The 19,331-nt window shown below is 43.8% G+C and overlaps 1 protein-coding gene across 1 annotated transcript; it reads right to left on the bottom strand.

Moving 5' to 3' along the window:
• Positions 1–2,845: 2,845 nt before the first annotated feature.
• On the bottom strand, positions 2,846–18,464 carry LOC109768956 (E3 ubiquitin-protein ligase UPL2). Its single transcript, XM_045228664.2, has 17 exons — positions 18,214–18,464; positions 17,956–18,097; positions 16,256–16,351; positions 15,966–16,169; positions 9,400–15,844; positions 7,454–8,541; positions 7,029–7,328; positions 6,736–6,943; positions 6,369–6,625; positions 6,019–6,290; positions 4,720–5,827; positions 4,491–4,637; positions 4,333–4,413; positions 4,003–4,228; positions 3,779–3,918; positions 3,445–3,551; positions 2,846–3,341 (listed from the first exon to the last, which is right to left on the bottom strand). Exons 2-17 carry the CDS (start codon positions 18,064–18,066, stop codon positions 3,239–3,241), a joined length of 10,893 nt encoding a protein of 3,630 aa, XP_045084599.1. The 5' UTR covers positions 18,067–18,097; positions 18,214–18,464; the 3' UTR covers positions 2,846–3,238.
• Positions 18,465–19,331: the final 867 nt, after the last annotated feature.

Below are 19,331 nucleotides of genomic sequence, written 5' to 3'. Positions count from 1 at the left end.
ATCTCTAACTACAAAGCCATACAGCCCCTGCAAAAACTTCATTGCCTGAAGAGCAGCCTGTTCGTACACATCTGCAGAACCGAGGCACGCAGGGCTCCAAAAAAATTCTCCATGGCATCACCACAAGACCATCCCCAGGGATCTCAACCTCTACCCCAACAAGGACATGCCCATCCCCATCAAACTCACACAGATAGACAGGAGGAGGAAGCTCACAGTGTGCTGCCACAGTTTCTAGGATTGGCACAACAAATGGCACCACAGGAGGCATCCTGAGCAAGTGAAGCAATAATAAAACTGTAAGCAGAAAAGAACATCTAAGAGAAATCAAGAAAAGTAGACAGAAGAAACAATCAACAGCAATAACAGTAGACAAAGACACGGAAGAACACAACGCACATAAGACACATGATTAGAACCAAGTTAGAGACTGAATTTTAAAGGAGTACAAGAATAGAAAGAGCAGGGAAGGAGACCATGAAAGCTTGGCTAGATGAAAGACAACACGTGAGCTGTGAGGTGAACCGGAGCGTGGCAGAACCTTCGTCAAACGTGAGCAAGGAGATTAACTGACCGGGCATTCCAATGTCACCAAAGGAGACCTACACATGTAAAAGAAAATCAAATTAGATTTTTAAACATCTTTGTTCTACGAAAACAAATATAAAAAGTTAACAAGTAATAAGTAAATGAACTAAAGCACGGCAAAGCCTAGATCAAGCAAACAGGAAGGAAGACATCGAAAGCTGAGATGCACAGCACACACATGGCAGGCGGAAATTAAGTGAGCAAGGACAAAATCCAGTCAAACAAGTAGGAGCATTAAAGCAGATGCAGAGGAGCATTAAAGAACAAATAGGCCAGAAACAAATCCTGAAGAGAATGTAGGTGTGACAGACCCCATCGGCATGCAACCGTACGTATAGCAACCATCACCCTAGACCAAGACAAGAAGGCAAACAATGCAGTCCTAAACCCTAAACCAACCAAGACAATCCCTGGAATGAACACACTGGGTAGAAACAGCAGCAACCAAAGGAAGTAAACATCTGAAAGTCGAACCATTAAGAAGAAAGAGGATCGGGTAGAACACCAACCAACAAAAAACAGTGTCAAGAAGAGGCTAAGTTAAACTAAATCAACCCCTAGAAGCACCACACAGCAGATCTAAACATGGCACACACCCATTTGTGTCTCGGACAACACATGAGATTCTGAAGCAGCCCTACAAGGGATAAAGAAGCAGAAGGAAGAAGCAAGAACAAGTCAGCCAGGAGCAGGCAAGAATCGAACACCAACCAACCGAAAGAAGCAACGAGCTCACCCTTCCTAACCAAAGGCCACAGCAGCAGCACGAGGAGACATGACGAAACAACACGACGACGGCGCAAGCGACCGATGAACAAGCCGACGGGGATCGATCCCTAGCGACGGCGAGCGGCGATGGCGACCAGATGAGAACGAGGAGGTGCAGGCGGAGGAAGAACGAGGAGGCGCAGGCGGGGGGAGTGAACCGGGAGCCGAGGCAGCAGAATAGAGCAGAGTAGATGAGGAGAGCACGCCCCCGAGCAGGCGCTGTAACTCCTAGATGAACCGACGGAGGAACACAACCTGACTGACGAGTGGGACCAAAAGCGTGAATGGGCCACCTGCAGCGGCACGGAGAGAAGAGACCCCGCGTACCAACACGAAACAGGCGAAACGCCTCTTTACCCAACGGACCGAAGCGGGCCAGGCACGCCAGCAAGCAAGAACAGAACCCCCGCGCACCCAATAGATTGACAAATGGGCCCAACGCAGCTGAAGTAGAACGGACGCAGCTGGGTACAAACGCGAAAGGTAAAAAGGAACGAACCAACCCACGATCGACGGGGCTGACACCGCTGCGAACCCACAATCGACGACTGTTCTTACCAGCCGGACTCTTGGACACACACACGCACACACGGCGGCACTACGAGACGGACCCACGCGCAACCCTGGCCCAGCCGTCATCCACTCTAGCGTGAGAATGCAGCGTACAGGAAAATTAACGGGTCGATTTTTACCAGCGCAATGGAAAGGACGCTCGCGCTGGACAGCGAGGCAAATTGTGCGGGCGAGATCGAACTGAAAGCGCCATGGCTCTCGTTAGGCGGGTTGTGTAGCTAAAGTTATATGTTCAATAAGACATCATCATCAATAAAGACTACACACAGTTTTCATTACCATTCAATATCTCTCATGAAACCCATGCCGCCTTCCTCTGACCAGCTTTGCTACACATAGTATGTCCTTCTTTGTATTGTGCCATGGTCCGTCTCCCATGAAACCCATGCCGCCTTCCTCTGACCAGCTTTGCTACCGCACCAAAACTTGAATCAGTGATGCTACTTGGACAAATAGGACACACCTATGAGGAACATCATGATGGATGCTCCTATTGTGTCACTAGTTTCTAAGGAACTATCCACTCAGCGTCCCATTTGTGTTTTAGGCATGTCACCATGATAGAAGTTGGAACAAACAACTGCCCCGCACAGCGTCCCCTTTGTGTTTTAGCCATGTCATATAAGTTGCTCACAAGATTAACAAAGTCGCGACTCGTATCCTCTTTTACTGCTGGAATTCAGGGCACTGTACCAAGGGATGTCCTCACAAGGAAGCAAATGTTATGTTAGGAGACACTTTATATTACACATTTACATGGAGATGTTTGATACGAGACATGAAAGCGACTAGGATACTCTTTGCTGTGACCATCAGACCATACGGTTTTTCTTACGTGGTTTGACCTTTGGGAGGTATTGAATGATTAACAGATGCAACCACAAGAAGAGGCATAAGAGACGAGATGAGTAACAGATTATGAGAAAATTGCACTCGTCTTATTGCTGCATTCCACATCTATTCCGCACATCTATAAAAGACTTCAAAAGATCTTCCAGCTAAATCCAATGTAAACAAGATAGAAAAATATTATGAACATCAAATAGTTGGTGTCTGTTTAAACTCCCACTCACTGCACATTCTTTGCAGTAACTTGTTTGCAATGCAATGATTCTGGTAGATCTCGGCCATGTCCCAACAAATATTGAGAACCTCCTGGTAGTGCCTAAGGCTGATGCTTCATGTTGCCAACTAGTGGGATCTAGCAGACTGTGGAACAAGCACGCACACATTCCCACTTGCCTATTGCAACTCCCGTACTATCTGTACAAATACCCAGCAGCGAATGCACAAGTGCGGGAATGACTGATTAACCAAATCCAAACCCTTCATTTGCCTCATGAATAGCCAATAGCAACCTCTCCTGCAGCTGGTCTTTGGATGTGTATTCAGGCAAGTCCAGTTGGTTAAAGCTGCAGCGAGCAGAAGCAGAATAGCAAATCAGTATATACCAAAATGAAACAATTATGGTTGCTGACAAGTCAAAAGCATAACGGACTAGTGAAGATTGGTTACCAAGTATGAGCTGAGGGCAGATGGTTGGTGCTGCCGTATGCCTTGTGTATCTGGAACCTTTGTGGCCCAGATATTCCTTGGAGCGCACTGAAACCCTCCAAAGGTACCTGCAGTTCAGCTCAAAGCATAAAACACCACATATAACATATACTAAGAGAATCCATTGACAGCAGAATGTATGCTGCAGCAAAGATACATAAATTGAATTCTATATAAAAATGTTTCGAGAAATCGGTCTCAAAGGAAGGGATCGTGAGTTAACAGGTACCCTAGAACAAATTTTCATAAACAATAATAGCTTCACAATTTAAAAGGTCGTGCTTTCACCAAATACCTTTGAAGTGCCAGTAACGAACTGGAGAAATCGAGCTTTGTCCTCCTTGCTGAAACCTTGTACAATTTCCCAGAACCATTGAATAACTGGAGAAGCTATGCTGTAGCCAGAATACTCGGTATTTGCCTTTAGGTCGTCCACTGAAAGCAGATGTACAAAATAAGTAGAGCACATGCAAGATCTAAACGGATCATTATAGAACTGAATTAACTCTTTCAACTCACAGTCAATATCAGGGAGTCCACTGATTAGCAGTTCAAACTCTTTGTCGTTAAAAATGGATATTAGCTCGCGAGGAATGAGTTCATTAAATCCTTCCATGAAAGCATTAATCTGAGGCCTAATTGCAGTGGTTAAACGATGCTCTGCTACCCTATCCACATATTCATGCTTGTTCTCCTCAGTGACCCTAATGTTACGCCCTCCAGGAATCAACTCACAATCAGTTACCTGCATAGAGTTGGTACTCAGTCACCACATTAACCAAAGAGAGAAAGGTGCGAAACAGAGAGAAAGGGGGGGGGGGGGGGGGGGGGGGGGGGGGGGGGGCGTACCTCAGCTTTCTCATATAATATCAGCTTCTCTTCATCTGCATCCATGCTAAATGTGAGGTCCAGGACATCACTTATGTCGTTCTGCACAAAAGAAAAGGAAAATATGTCACATCTGGACTGTCAGGCATAAACATAAACGTACACACAAAAGTACATACCTCAAGCATCCACTTAAGGTTTCTGTAGTAAGCAGGATCAATGGCTTCAATATCATGGTAAGTAACCTTGGCACCAAGTATGTGCTTGTAGAAAGATCTAGTGAAATGGACATCCAAAAGTTGGGCATCAAAGAGCGCTTTTCCAACCTAGGGAGAGAAAATTGTTAGTAGTGGTGGTAGTGGTGGTGGTAGCTGGTAATAATAATAATATCAATAATCCTTTACTCACCACTCGTCCAACAAATTTGAAATATGAGAGGTGTTCAGTCTGATACACAGAGTTAGGGTTTGGTTGAAATGTCAAGTCATTTCCAACAGTCGTGAATAGAAGGGCTCCCTTGTCAAAAATCACTCGTGATAGTAACTGATACCACTCTCTTGTGAGTCCACCGGCATCAATGCCTTCTTCTCCTTGGAAATGAACAGTGAGTCTACCCTTCAAGTCCTGGGGTGAGCGCATCCTAAGCTGATTATAGGAGTCTTCCAAAATGTACGCCCGTCGGACAGAAATTCTAACAGGACTGTGATGATGGTCATGCTGATGCTTAATTTTAGACCGGAAATATGCACGTTTGTTGTCAAAATCAATCAAGCGGGGGACCTTCAACATCAGAGAGAATGATTTTTCTAGCAACCCAGAGTTTTGTCGGATAAAAGCATTTAACAATCTTCTGTGTTTCTCCGAGAATTTAACAAAAGCAGTGTGCTTCTCATCAAGACTGGTATGGCTTGCAGATGATTTTTGCCCACTACTAGATGTTGAAGCATCCTCCATATCAGATGTTGAAGGCTCTTGAACAGCATCAGGTTGTCCTGGACGTAACTTCTCGCATGTCACAAAAAAGGATTCTATGTACGGTAATATATTCTGGGTTCCAGCTGGCAAGGGAGGTGCTACACCAGTTGATACTCTAGTTGCATTTGCAGAAGTTGGACTCAAATTTGATGTATATTCTGAAGAGCTCTCTATTTTGCTTATGCAGTTGCTTAGCTCCAACCACAACGCATCCAATGCTGTGTTAATATCAGAAATCTGGGACAGCGCATCTGAATGGTCCTTCTCTGCAAGAAGCTCTGGATCTTTTCTCTCTTGCAGAGATGTGACAAGAGAACTCAAGGCCTGCACAACTCTTAGAACTGCCATGCCGTTGGCTGATGATGTGCTCAGAATTGCCTTTTCAGAATCTTCATACAAGTGAAGCTCATTCATGGCACAAACAGTCAAATTTTGCATCGAACGTGAAAGCTCATTTATGAAATGGCAACAGATGAAAGGAGCCAAAGCTACAATCTTTTTCAGAACTTCTGCTACAAGGAGATATGCATTGTCTGATAACCTGGAAACAAATAAGGACCAGCCTATTAGGCAAGGATAACTGATACAAGAACATCGAACACAAACTTTTCAAATAAAATAAAACTGAGCAAAACAATAGTGTGCATGATTATGGCAATGCCGCAGCAAGCCAATAGGGAAAGCGAATTGTATAAATTACTGAAGAAGTTCACTTAAGTTAGAAGTGCATACCCATCATGCGCAAGCAATGAACATAGCAACCGAAGCTCGGCTTGCGGAAGGCTATGCAAAACAGCTTGCAGGTCACTTATATTATTTGCGGATGATTTACCACTATCATCGGCATTGGGCTTCACTCCAGATGATCCAGCAACACTGGCATCCTCTAGGGCATCTTGTGTTGCATTCTCAGGTCCAGACGGTCTCTCAGCTGAACTTTCCAACTTAGCTTGATTTACTTCATTCTCGGCATTAAGCATGACAACTTCCAGAAGATTGAGTAACTACAAATATCAAATGATTAAGAAAAACTCAACTGAGAAAAATATCTATATCGAAAATGGTGAAAACAAATTGTGAACCTGTTCAAGATGAGCTACACTTCTCATATAAAGAGGCTGATTTAATAGAGTCAAAAGTAGAACGAGTGCAAAAGCACTCTGTTGTTCCCCGTCTTCCACAAGGACAGCCTTTCCACGCCTCTGGTCAAGTGTTTCAGTATGGCAGGTGGGCGGGCAGGGGAACTGAAGAAAGAGTAAGAGCTTAGCCACATTTGGATGATTTCTTGCCAGGTATGTCAGAGTTTCCAGCACACGGCGGGAAACCAGTGGTGGCACACCTGTTTATGGCAACAAAGAAATGACAATTCAGATAGAATTCTCAGCAAATATATAGCAATGGAACAATCAAACTGACAACAAAAACTGAAACAAGATCAAAATAAATTACCATCTGAGGATTGAGGGCGTGAATATGTGATATTTGCATGGCACCCATATAGCCTAAATGACGGCTCTGTTGCATCAATTGATTTCTTAGAAGAGCCCTGCAGATCAAGCATAAGCATGTCCAACAGAATTTGAACCAGCGACTTTCTGCTTTCCCGGTGAGCACAAAGGTTCAAGAGAAGCCTCTGCAGCTGGCCCTTGTATATAGGCTGTACATAATAGAGGCAAAAGTTATTATTACTATGCATGCACCACCAGAAACAGTAGAACCACCAGACAAAGAAAGGGAATTACCTGGACAACTCGAAGTAATCGTATAAGAGCATTGAGAGCATCCTTGTCAACAAGAGGAGTCCCTACAGTTTCAATTAACTTGCTGGCCGTTTGACGGGACGAATCACCAGTATTTCTATCAAGGCCTGAACCAATGATATCACCACGACGAGAGGACTCTCCCCTCCTGTTCCTGGAGTTCATGCCAAATAGTGAACCGCTGTGATATCGATGAGCAAATCTCTCACGCAACATGTTGGCTTCAGCAACTAGTGCAGGTGTCAATGTAGCAAGTAGAGTATCGGGAGACGTCAAAAGCACCTGGAATAAAAGACCTCTGAGTCAATTCATAGCAAATCAAATGATAGTAACTGAAGATAGAATCATAGAGCAAGTTATGCCAAAAAAAAGCTTCAAAATGAGACAGATCAATAACATGATTATACCTCCTCCCGTATTTCCGAAGGGAAGGTTGCAATAATTGATACAGCATCCATTTCAACTGGTTGTCCTTCAAGCTCTTGAGACTGTTGTTGCAACCGTTGGGCACGTTGTTGAGCTAGAACCTCTTCACGTATATCAGGTGGCAGTGCAGCAAGGAATTCAGGATCAATGTCCGCATCGTGCTGAGGCTGCTCACTGGAAGTCTGAGTCACTTGATTTTGACGTGAAGAAAGAACTTCAGCCCGCAAATCCTCTGGAAGAGCCTCCAAAAATGTAGGATCTATTGAGTCAGTCCCAGTAGCCCTGTTAGGCTCCTGATCCCCCTCACTGGCATTCTGATCAGATTCCTGGACTGTGTTTGGGGGGATCTCCCTAACACTCTCCAATGATATGTCCCTGCTGCTGACTGGTACTGCATTTCCAGAAGGCCTCCGCGATCGAGTAGCTGCCTGTACATCACCCAGAGGTGTCCTGTCTGAAGCCCCATGCCGGTCACCATCATCATGTCCTTCAACACTTCCAATTTCAACATCTAAACTTCTGAGGCTTTCCCCTAGAGTAGCACCACTACCACTGCTTGCTTGGCTTACTGCTTCCACATCACGGACAGCCGTGTCACTACGTTCATATTGCATATCTGCGACATGCTCACTTGCATTGGATGCATCTCTTCGAAGTTCATCACTGTGAGGAGGTGCAGGACCAGCACTTGCAGAGCCATCCACCTCAGACCTTACTGCAGGAATATCAACGTTTTCATTATTTTCATTTTGTTCTGCTGACCCTTCCCTTGCATCAGTTTCTGGCCCATGAAAATTACTGGGAGGATCGTTTACTTGAGCATCAACAGCAGGTGTGCTCTGCTCATCAGGATGTTCAGCCATAGGCCTTCTCAACTGAGAGAGCAGAAGTTCTTCAATGCCTTCAGGTACTGTAGGGGCAGCAGATCCATTGCGTTGGGGGCCATCATCCAGCCACATATTAAATCGGTGTCCATTCCGTCCACTTCGCAAGCTTCTGAATATAGCGTCCAAACGGGAAGAACTATTTTCATGATTCCGATCAGAGAAAGCCATCTCAACTAAATTTTCTGAAAAGAGACAATAATTTGGATTAGCTATGCACGATGTACCCCAGGCTGGAACAGTTTAAGAAGGTTAACTGCTTAGGCACTGTTTGGATGCAAAGTATTTTAGAAGATCTTTAAAAAAACACAGTTTCTCAAAAAATGGAGTTTAAAAATCATTTGAGGTGTTTCGCTTCAAGTAATACGCTTTGTAAACCGTAGTATTGCTGATACAATAGTTTTTTGGAGTAATAAAATATCCACTCTTGACTTTTTTTTAAAACGAGAAAGCAATTCTACATCTTCCCGTCTGGCTCCATCTACAGAACCGGAGCAAAAAATGATGCTGAAGCTGTACAGGAGAAGTTTATCATGCCAAAATTATCACGAAACAAGCCAACAGGACAACGGATATACAAATAAAGCAAGCAACAGACCAATATGAGCTAGTTATAGCCTACAAGTATTCACATATATTTAGGCGAGCAGATGAATTTCATTGCTTCACATGCATACTGTGCAATTTTGGTTAAACTTTCTCAATTTCAGTAATAATATGTATATACACAAAATACTACTCCCTCCGTCCCAAAATTCTTGTCTTAGATTTGTCTAAATACGGATGTATCTAGTTACATTTTAGTGTTAGATACATCCGTATCTTGGCAAATTTAAGACAAGAATTTTGGGACGGAGGGAGTATATGAAATAGTGCAGGTGCCAAACACTTTACAAATACTGCAAGAAACCTCACTATCTGCGTACTGTGGTATATTGCAACTAGGACTTCAAACACTGGTTTTTGGAAACTGTGGTTTTAGAAATAACCTGCATCCAAACAGAGCCTAAAATGTGTAAACAGTAACAAATTTACGAGGATACCTGGTTGCCTCTGTTGTGGAAGTAACATCGAAGGTTCCTCCAAGAGTGGGTGGTCAAGTACACCTTGGTCACTTGCTCTCCCAAGAAGATTGTATATAGATGTACTACGGCCTTGCCGTCTTGTGCCAAAAATGTCCAATGGCATTACACGCAGTGTATCCCCAGAAACATTGTTGCTCCCCCCAAAAACCTCAATATGGTCAAACACATTAATTCCATTGATCCCCTCCTCTAGGCGAAGGATTACTCCCTCCTCGTCCTCATCATCATCATCTTCTTCTTCTAGAAGATCTTCATCAAATTCTTCTTCATCAATCTCACGGTCATCCTGATCCGTGTCAGCATGAGATCTCTGATGGGCATCGTCTTCCTCCAGGTTGTTATTTTCCTCATCATCATCATCTTCATCAACCTCCTCACCATCATCTCCTGACATATCTTCATCACTGTCATCTTCATCTTCAGCCATATCATCCTCTCTATTACGTGGGATATCAAACCGAATATCCATTGTGGACTCATTTCCTGTTCTGTCTTCAGCAATCTCATGCATAAAATCATCTTCACCATCACGGGCAAAACCTCCATCTATATCACGGTCATGATCCATCTCATCTGCCACTGAATCTGAACTTCTTGAAGCATGAACAGCATTGAAAGTTTCCCTGTGATCAGTTACCATTGCAGTTGGTTGAGAAGTTGTGTCAAGAACCTGGAACCTATTTGATGATGAATCTACATTGTTCTGCTCCAAAACAGTCTTTGATGAGTTCTCCCCTTTAGCATTAAAATCAGCTAAATGAACGTGCTCCTTAGTAACCACTTCAAGAGCCTTGACAATACCAGTTACAATCTTTGCTGAATCAGGATGATCCAAATCAAGAACCTGAAGGGTTTTCGTTAAACACTGGACAAGGCCAACCTCAACAAATGTAACTACAGATTCTGCTGAAAGTGACGAGCCCGTTGGTGAGCGAGCTGACAGAATATCATTGAGCAAATCAACATAAGCATCCATCCTCAACATTGGAGGTTTGCAACCAGTATTGTCTGTGAACTCAACAAATATACTGCAGATTTCAGAACAGATCCTTTTTCGTCCTTCTGAAGAACGAATAGATGAAGCCACTAAAAACTGATTACCCCTTGTAGCCAATTTGTACCTCCAATCACCATCAGGCTTTCTTTCTTTCTTTTGTTTTGTAGCATGTGGAAGCAAATGCTGCAATATATGATTAAATATTCCACCACTGGTCCGAGTAGGACCTCGCGTGCTGCTCAACTCAGCATCATGGCGAAGAACAACTTGAACGGAAGAAGCATAAGTTAATAGTACATCTGTGAGCAGCTTTAGGACAAATGCGTTTTTAGCCAGACATGCAGTAGCATCTTGGATTGCTTGCTTGGACTCTTCATGTGTGACAGCAACGGCCTTCCCTTTACCTTTTGCTGAACTAGAGTCAATATCCATGTCCATGGATGACGAACCATCAGATTGGTCCTCAGCTCTTTGTGGTGGGACAAAGGACATTACTAGATCTAATAGATGCTCAATAACAGTGACAAAGGTTTGTGGTGGCTTGCGATGAGATTTCATATTCCTTGCACTCAAATCAGATTGTTTCCCTTTGGCACTTACAGGAGATGCCATAACCATGTCCCCTGATGTTATCTTTGTGGCAACACCTGATGATTTATCCTTATCAACCAGCTTATCCTTCTCTTTTTCCTTGCTCTTTTCCTTCTCACGGTCCTTCAATAGAACAACATACGGTCTATCTCCAACCATCTCAATCTGGCACACAGCTTGGGCAGCTTTCATAAATATCACTGGGTCCCTGTATACAACAAACGCCAAATTCTGAACAAAATTACGTGGTGTAACCCTAGGATTTGCATGCCGATTAGCAGCCGTGACAAGACTATGGCGTATCTCTAATTCCATAGCTTGCTGAAGAGTATGGGGATCCTCCAAAATATGACGGATAATTGTAGAAACCACACTGTTGAATCCAGAAAACAAGCTACTTGTCGGCAAACTTAGCAACGCATGTAGGCCACCAGACTCAAGAAAACTGATAGCAGCCACATGGACTTTCGTCAGTGTAGCACACAACTGAAGAATAGCATGCATTGTACCGGAAGGCAACTGCTTCTGAATGCATTTACAGCATATCCTCAAAAGTTGCTCCTGGTCCTCCAAGTCCAATAACCCTACACTTGAGGAAGATTCTGAATCCTTCTTGCTGTCATCAATCACAACAGATGTTTGTGTAGGTGAATTATCCTTTTTGAGAACATCAAGCTCAGTAACATCTGGCAACTTGGGTTCCAACTGGAGCATTCTATCAACAGAAAGGAAACAGGAAGTAACCCAATTGGGAACCTTGGTTGTTTGACCTTCCCTTGGCTCCAACTCCCAGCTGCACAGCAGATTCAAAACAACCTTGACAAGACCAGCCTTTGAGGCAACTTCACGAGCAGCGGTATCTCCATGGAGAATCAAAGCAAGAACATGGAAAAAAGCAGATAGTGCAGTGTTCTTTAAAGGATCAGATGCCACAAGACATTGCTTCAGATGATCAATCAAATATGTAAGCACCTTCACACGGTTTTGGCCGTCATTCTGTGAGCTGATAGTCACAAGCATATCCCGGACAGGAAAAGCTAATGTTTCCTTTGCCTGTAGCAGCCTAAGACATGAAGATAATACTTCATCCATGGGAGGGAGCTGAACATTTACTTCCTCGAGCTCAAGATCATTAGTTCTGTCATCTTCCTCTTGAACAGGTGTATCAGAATTCCCTAGAGACATAGCAAGAGCTCGAGCAAGTTCATCATCCTCTGGTGGTTCCTCCGGGTGTGAGAACAACCAATCAGTCGCAATCTCAACACTATTTGTTCCAACCTGTCTTAATGCTTCTTCAGCTCTGGCACGAGAAAAGCCCATCTCTATAATCAGGGAAATTGCATTCTCGTCAGGGGGTGGACCAGCCAAACGAGCAGCAATGTTGCTAACATTGTTTTTTACTTCTACCCCAGAGTAAACATGCCTCATGATCGATGTGACTGAACTGATTAGCTCAAGATTGCATTCTGGAAACTGTGGATGGGCCCATATGGGAAGAACAGTCTTTAAGACTTTAGATTGAAGCAACTTCATGAATCTCTCTGCATCTTGCGGAAACCTGACAGTTCCACTAAAAATAGGTTGCTCAAGTAGTTGTCTTGTCGATGAAGAAAGAATAAATGATGATGTTACAAGATGGTCCATAGCTGCACCATAGCTGGAAAGGGGGCCATAAATCCATGAACAATCAGTATCCTTCTCTTCCTTCCCAGTTTTACTATCAGTCTCCATAGGTGACGAGGGTGGCCTGTTCATTGCGAAAAGCAACTCGCTGGTAGCTTCAAATGTGGTTAAGATAGCCTGAATTACACCACGGCAATAAAAAGAATTCACCATGATTGGATTACATGATTCTGGTCTGTCCAACAATATCCCATCAATAAACTCAACAACCTTTCCAAGGTATCGGCACTTTGTAGCAACAGTTATCTCCCTCTCTGGACTGATTGTATGCCCCTCAAAATTGAGGTGCTCCAACACGATAGAAGCAATATTACTAGCAACAGACACAACAGATGGAGATAGATTTATAGGACTGTTCTCACGGCGAGATGTAAGCAGCATTGCTTTCCCAAGCTCCATAAACAGATGGTTAATATGGTAAGAAAGTGACCTCATCATGTCACAGCAGGACGAATGCTCAGACCTTTTCTTGTCCTCTTCTGACTTCGCATTTGCATCAGATGAACTGGATGGCTGATCCTGGGAACTTGAGGGCAACCCTGTACTAGGGTATCTATCAGCACCAACTCTGTGAGAGTCAGTAGCTGCACGGCCCATATCACGATAGATATTGATAAGGTCAGACACCTGAGACTCAATGTTCCACCCAGAGCCCCGTCGCCTTAAAAGAGGATCAAGATATTGCCTAAAGGAGGTGTATCTGTTATCATCAGTGTCGCCCACAGCAGCATCAACTTGCTGGGCCTCATTTGCTGAAGGAGAACTAGCTTCAGGCTCTATTTTCTTCTCATCAAAAAGTGAAATTTGCCAAAGCACTTCCCGGTGAACTCTTCCAATATCTTCCAGGACATCCCTGCTGACATCTCCAAATTCTGAGAGTAGAGCGTTCATCCAGCGGTTGTCTTTTGATGCCGCTAGGAAGAGCAGAAATTCAACAATAAAAAGTGATGGAATGGCTCCTTTTTCCAGCTTAGTCACTTCACATGACCTAAAAACTGTATCAAGTTCCTGTAGGGCATTCTTCAAGTGCTCCTTTAAAGAGGAGCAGAATGCACGCGCAAGTGGAGTAGAATGCTGTTGAGTAAAGCCCTTAAATACCATAGTGCTGTGCAAAGCAATAGGCATCCCACCAGAAGATTGGGTGATGGTAGGTCGCAGCAGGAGTGTCAACAGAGTCTGTAGACCTCCCTTTTCTACAAACAGCCTGCAAGTTTCTGAATTTTCCATTGTCCTGTGCACCAATACCATAACATGGAAAATGCTCAAATGAGAAAACTGCTCATCATTAGTTCCATCTGTGCCAGAATCCATGGCACTTACTAAATCACGCCCTTCAACATCTGTTTCCATATCTGTTTTTTCTTCAGCTCTGGCTGCTTCAGTGATTTTATCACCACGAGGACAAGAAAGTTTGTTGATTATTTCAATGATGATGTCAACACCAGTACTTCTAAGGGACTGCACATGACGAAGAAGCTCTTCCACTGCATTTGCTAAAAGAACAACACCTTCATTCATTGGTATCAGATATTTCCTACTAGTGAACGTCTCTACAAGAAAACGCAGCACTGAAGTTTCCCTGACAGACTCAAGTCCTTGGTTATTAAGGCAGATTGCACCCAGGCCATTGGGTACACATATAAGAGCTTTACAAGATGGTATCACCCCAGCAGTCACTGATGACAGGAAAGCATCAGGAAGACCAAGTTCCTTCAAAGCAGGAAAGCATGTAGGATCCTTATGTATTATCTCACTCATAACAGTAACTGAAGAGAAGTATATATCACCACCAAACTTTCCAACATTCTGGAATATAAGGGAAAGTGACATGGGCAAAGAGTTATCATTGGAACTTTGAGAGCGAGCAGGATTCGCAGGAGAATATGTAGCGGAACCTAATGCCTTGAGCAAAGCCTTAATCAGTCGCTTCTGTGAGTACAGATGGTCATCTTCTGATTTCGATGTATCACTAGCAAGCACTGAAGTAATTTCAGCAACACCAATAACACGCTGCACCTCCACATGTAACCTCTGAGACAAAAGTTCCACACCACCCAAATCTTTAAACAGGGAAACAGCAGGGCTGCTGTACTCCATCAGCTTCTGAAGGGTCTTTACTGCCAAACAGACAAGATGCATGTGGGAAGGATCCTTATCTTGCAGGAGAGGCAGGAGAGGTGGAACCATCCCTGAACCCCTAACGGTGGTCCCAGAACTCGAAGATGACAGCACATGAAGCAAAAAGAACTGTAGAAGGGCATCAACAATTAAAGGAGATGAAGTATCATTAGGGCTACTGAGGGACGATATTGCTTTCTGCAAAACACTGAGCAAGACCATGCGGTTTCCACCAGCAGAGATGATACTTGAACCGCTCAGTATCCTAGCTCGCTCATGAGATGATGCATATGCTGCTAACTGTGCTCCCAGTGCAAGCATAGCCAATGCACGAATGGGCCCAGGAACAATATCTTCTGACCGAACAAGCCGGATTAACTCATTTATGTACTCCGGCTCATTTGTGAAGAACGATGTCAGTTCATCATGGGCATCACTGGATTGCACGAGAACAATGAAAGAAAGGAGACTTATGCGGCTATATAGCCTGCATGTCCTCGGAGAATTAAAAGCATGTGCATATCTTATCCTTGTAAACAAGGCAAACCGGTGCTCTGGAGGCACATTAAACTTGTCGATACATTGCTTCAATATGCTCAAGTCATCCTCCTTCCGAAGGTGCAGGTCTGGCATATGTATCACGCAGAGATTAGATGACTTGTCATTGGCTTGGTCAGAATCTTGGACAGGTGCCAAATTATACTCAAAATGAAGAGTGGACCCAAGACGATGCTGTGTGCCATCATATTTGTTCTCCATGTCTGCTGGGAATAAGCACAAACCCTCCAGCTGATTTCGCTCATTTGCCACAACACAGGAATACAAGCCGAGACCTTCCTCCTTGCTACCCCATCCTTGGGCCAATGATAGAAGATGGCTATTTATAGCTCCACAGCTGATCAGTTTCCCATTCATATGTAGTTTTGAAGGATTTATTTTCACCACTGAAGCAAGAGTTTCCAAAGCCGCAACAACTACCTCAGGATCTGATGATGCCAACAGATTCTTAAAATGCTGATACAAGGAGTAGAGGGCAATGATCAGTTTAAGTGGAATAAAAATAAGGGTCTGAAATTCCCATCTCTGGGAAAGTAGTAAAGAAGTTCAAAAGCACATAAAAAAAACACCAGCTTACCTCAAGGCCAGCAAAAGTTGTTTTGTTCTGGCAATTTTCCAACACAATTTGCACAACTCTCAAAATTTGTAAGATGGTATTTTTTGTCAACGGTTCACTCTCAGACATATCATCAGACAAGAGAAGATCCTTTCTAGAAGAGATGTATGTCTTGAAATACGTATCAAAATGCATAAACAGAGGCTTCCAATGGTGAAAATTTCCCTGCAACCAAATGTTAACAGTAAGCAGGTAATGAAAATAAGTGTGAACATAATTGAAATCAAATTCAGAAGAAGTAAAACTGTCACCTTATTGAACTCCCAATGGAAGCCTGATAGTGGTATGGCAATGTCATGTAGTGGAATATTGATTACACGATCAATAAATGCTTTAACTTTTGCTGGCTGCAAAAAATAGAACATGATTTATAACCAGTTTATAAAAGGTGGTTCCCATGATACAAGACAAATGAATTATGTATATAAGTACAGAGGTGTACATATCGCAAAAAATCACACCTCATTCAAAAAAAATACTCAAGAAACAAGCATACTTACTATGATGTCACGCAAACCTTCCTATCATACCTAACCACTTGATCCTGAAAATGTGAGGGAACTATTGCACCTTTCCAAGAGTACGATATCCACTAACTAAACATTTGTGTTCTATTCTAATACTAGTATAAGAGCACAGTTGACCATTGCTAGCTACAAGCTGAATAGGACACTGAAGTCCATTGAAATAATTCGTAACAAGTGGCCCTCAGATAGTATTTACCCTCAGACATTAGAGCACAGGTTTATCTCATAATCTAATTCGAGCAAGGTCCCTAGTATTTTAGACCATCTGAAATTCTGGCTACACCCTAAAACATACAAACCTTTAAATTTGAAACTTAGTACTGATACTAAAAATTACAGGGCACTAATGTATCTGCAAAATCAAGATACTTATCTTCTAATCAGCTACACAATCTAGAAACAAAAGAAAAAATAGCAAACATAATACCTTTTAAAGCCATTATTATTATAACCTAAACTACCTCTGAAACACATTGGTAACCTCCGTGAGTTAGAAGTAATTACATTATATTTGAACCAAATGTGTAACCTAGACTGAAATGCTGATAACATGTACAGAGAACCAAATATAATAACCCCCAGATAGACTAGTATTAAGACATCAACATGGAAGCTGCTATCGAATGTCTTATTTAGGTGTACAAATCACAAGCATAGATGGCCACGTTACACAATAGTGCTATAGCCCTACAGTCAGCGAAAACAGGATGACAAACTCCACGTGAACAATACAACCACCACCATAAGTATTGTCCTTTAACAGGCACATCAGACAAAACCACAATACAAAATCTAGAAAGTTGGAGGGCATCCAGTTGCGACCCATAAGTTCTGAAGAAGGAACAACTACACGCATAAGCACAAACAGCATGGAAAACAAACCCTTGTACATAGAACACATCAATCAAAACTAGCTTGGTGCTTCTCAACATGGTATGAACCTCATGGAGGGACATACGCCACAGTTAGATTAAGATCCTATGCGCTACTGCACTTGATGTACCAACAAAAGGCACCACATTAACTAGGTATCGCACTTACACAGGCGCATGTAGCCGTAAAAGAATAGCGCCACAACAGTGCCAGCATAAACATAGGATCCTTCAGTGGCAAAACGTCGTAACTTTTTCTAAGATAACCCAATCACAAACACCTGAACAAGAGATCACCTTAAACACTAAGTACTAACCGCAGCACCACTTCCAACGCTTCACACCAATCCCCGAGCGAGGCTCATCTAACGGAACACTACCACAGAACGGGCACCACAGCAACGCCGGCGTCAAATCAAACCCTAGCCTAAGACCTAGTGAGGATTCAGCCAAACTAACCATGTTCGCACCAACAACCATCCCGATCAAAACCCTAAAATTAAGAACGCGAAAGGAATAAGAGGGGGGGGGGGGGGGGGGGGGGGGACTCACCGGCTCGGACTCGACTTTGATCGCCGGCGACACGGCGCGGCTGCCAGACAGGATCTGCTGCAGCCGCAGCGGGAAGCTGGCCCTGTGCGCTGCCATCGCCGCCGCTGCCATCTCCGATCGGGATTTCTCACTTGTGCCTCACCTTCGCAACAAACACAACGCCAAAACAATCAGCGCAACGAAGAAAAATACCCTAAGTATTTCTCGAAAACCCTAGGCCCGATCGCGGTAGCAGGGGGCGGGGGCGGGGGCGGGTACCTTCAGGGTTTTCAACCGACGAGGAGAGCACATCGGCCGCAGAGGCGGAGGCCGCGGGGGTTGGGAAGGGAGGCGGCTAGGCGGGATTCGGAGAGATGGCTAAGGGAGGAGAAAGAAGAGGAGTTGAGGTGTTTGGGTATGAAGAGAGGGGGGAGAACCTGGGGAAGCGGTGCTTTTGTGAAGGGCGAGGAGGGGGACGAGAGAAGAGGAGGCGCAATGTAGGTCACGGGCGCGGCGCGTGACAAGGCTCTGTTTGGCTAGGTTTTCCAGCTGTACTTCTCCACGACTTTTCCTTTCTTTTTTTCCTTTTTCGAGAAATCCCTTCCTTTTTTTCTTTTTTTTTTACGTTGATATGTTAGTTTTTTAGTGGCTGCTACTCGTCGGCCGGCTGATCTTTCTAAAAGATCCACCGCCTCGTGAGCCGTTGGGTATGATAAAATCAAGCGGCTGGACGTCTTTCCTTCTTTGCAACATGATCTTGTTACGAAAACTCTTATAACACATATTGTGTTGCGGGATTTATTTTTTGCAACATAGGTTGCGTTGTAGCAAACTTTTTCCCTGTCTTCTTTTTTTTCAACAAAGGTATTGTTGCGGAAAATTTTTGCATCTGAGGTGATGTTGCATAAATTTTTTTCTTTGTCTTCACCTCTATATGGTGTTACGGAAGAAACTTATGCAACATGACTGATGTTGCAGAAATCTTTCTTTCAATATACTAGATGTTGCAAAACAAAACATCACCACCGTTCGCCGCGAGCCCGTCGAAGGGTGGTGAGGGAGTAGCGGCACCGCCCGTCATCGGCGAGCGCCGAAACTCCGCCCAGGTCGCCTTGCCGCCATCCACCTCTCTCGCAAGGTGGGCGCCATTGATTGTCGTCACTTGCGTACAGGATAGAGGTTAGGGAAGAGATAAGATGAGGGACAGAGAGATGCGTGGTCTAGTAGGCCACGTGTCGATCAAGGGAGGCGGCGGACAAACGCGCTAGATCCGTCGGTTGAGCGATAGCATTTTCCTTTTTTTATTGCTTACCACGTAAGTATGTCATGTGATCATACAACTCATTATTCATTAACTTTTTAAACACAGTATATAGATCCGGAAGCTCATACATATG

This window comes from Aegilops tauschii, chromosome 5 (genome assembly GCF_002575655.3).
Source record: "Aegilops tauschii subsp. strangulata cultivar AL8/78 chromosome 5, Aet v6.0, whole genome shotgun sequence".
NCBI classification, from domain to species: Eukaryota; Viridiplantae; Streptophyta; class Magnoliopsida; order Poales; family Poaceae; genus Aegilops; species Aegilops tauschii.
Note: the sequence above shows the minus strand (reverse complement) of the source record. Positions and strands in the feature narration are given on the sequence as shown.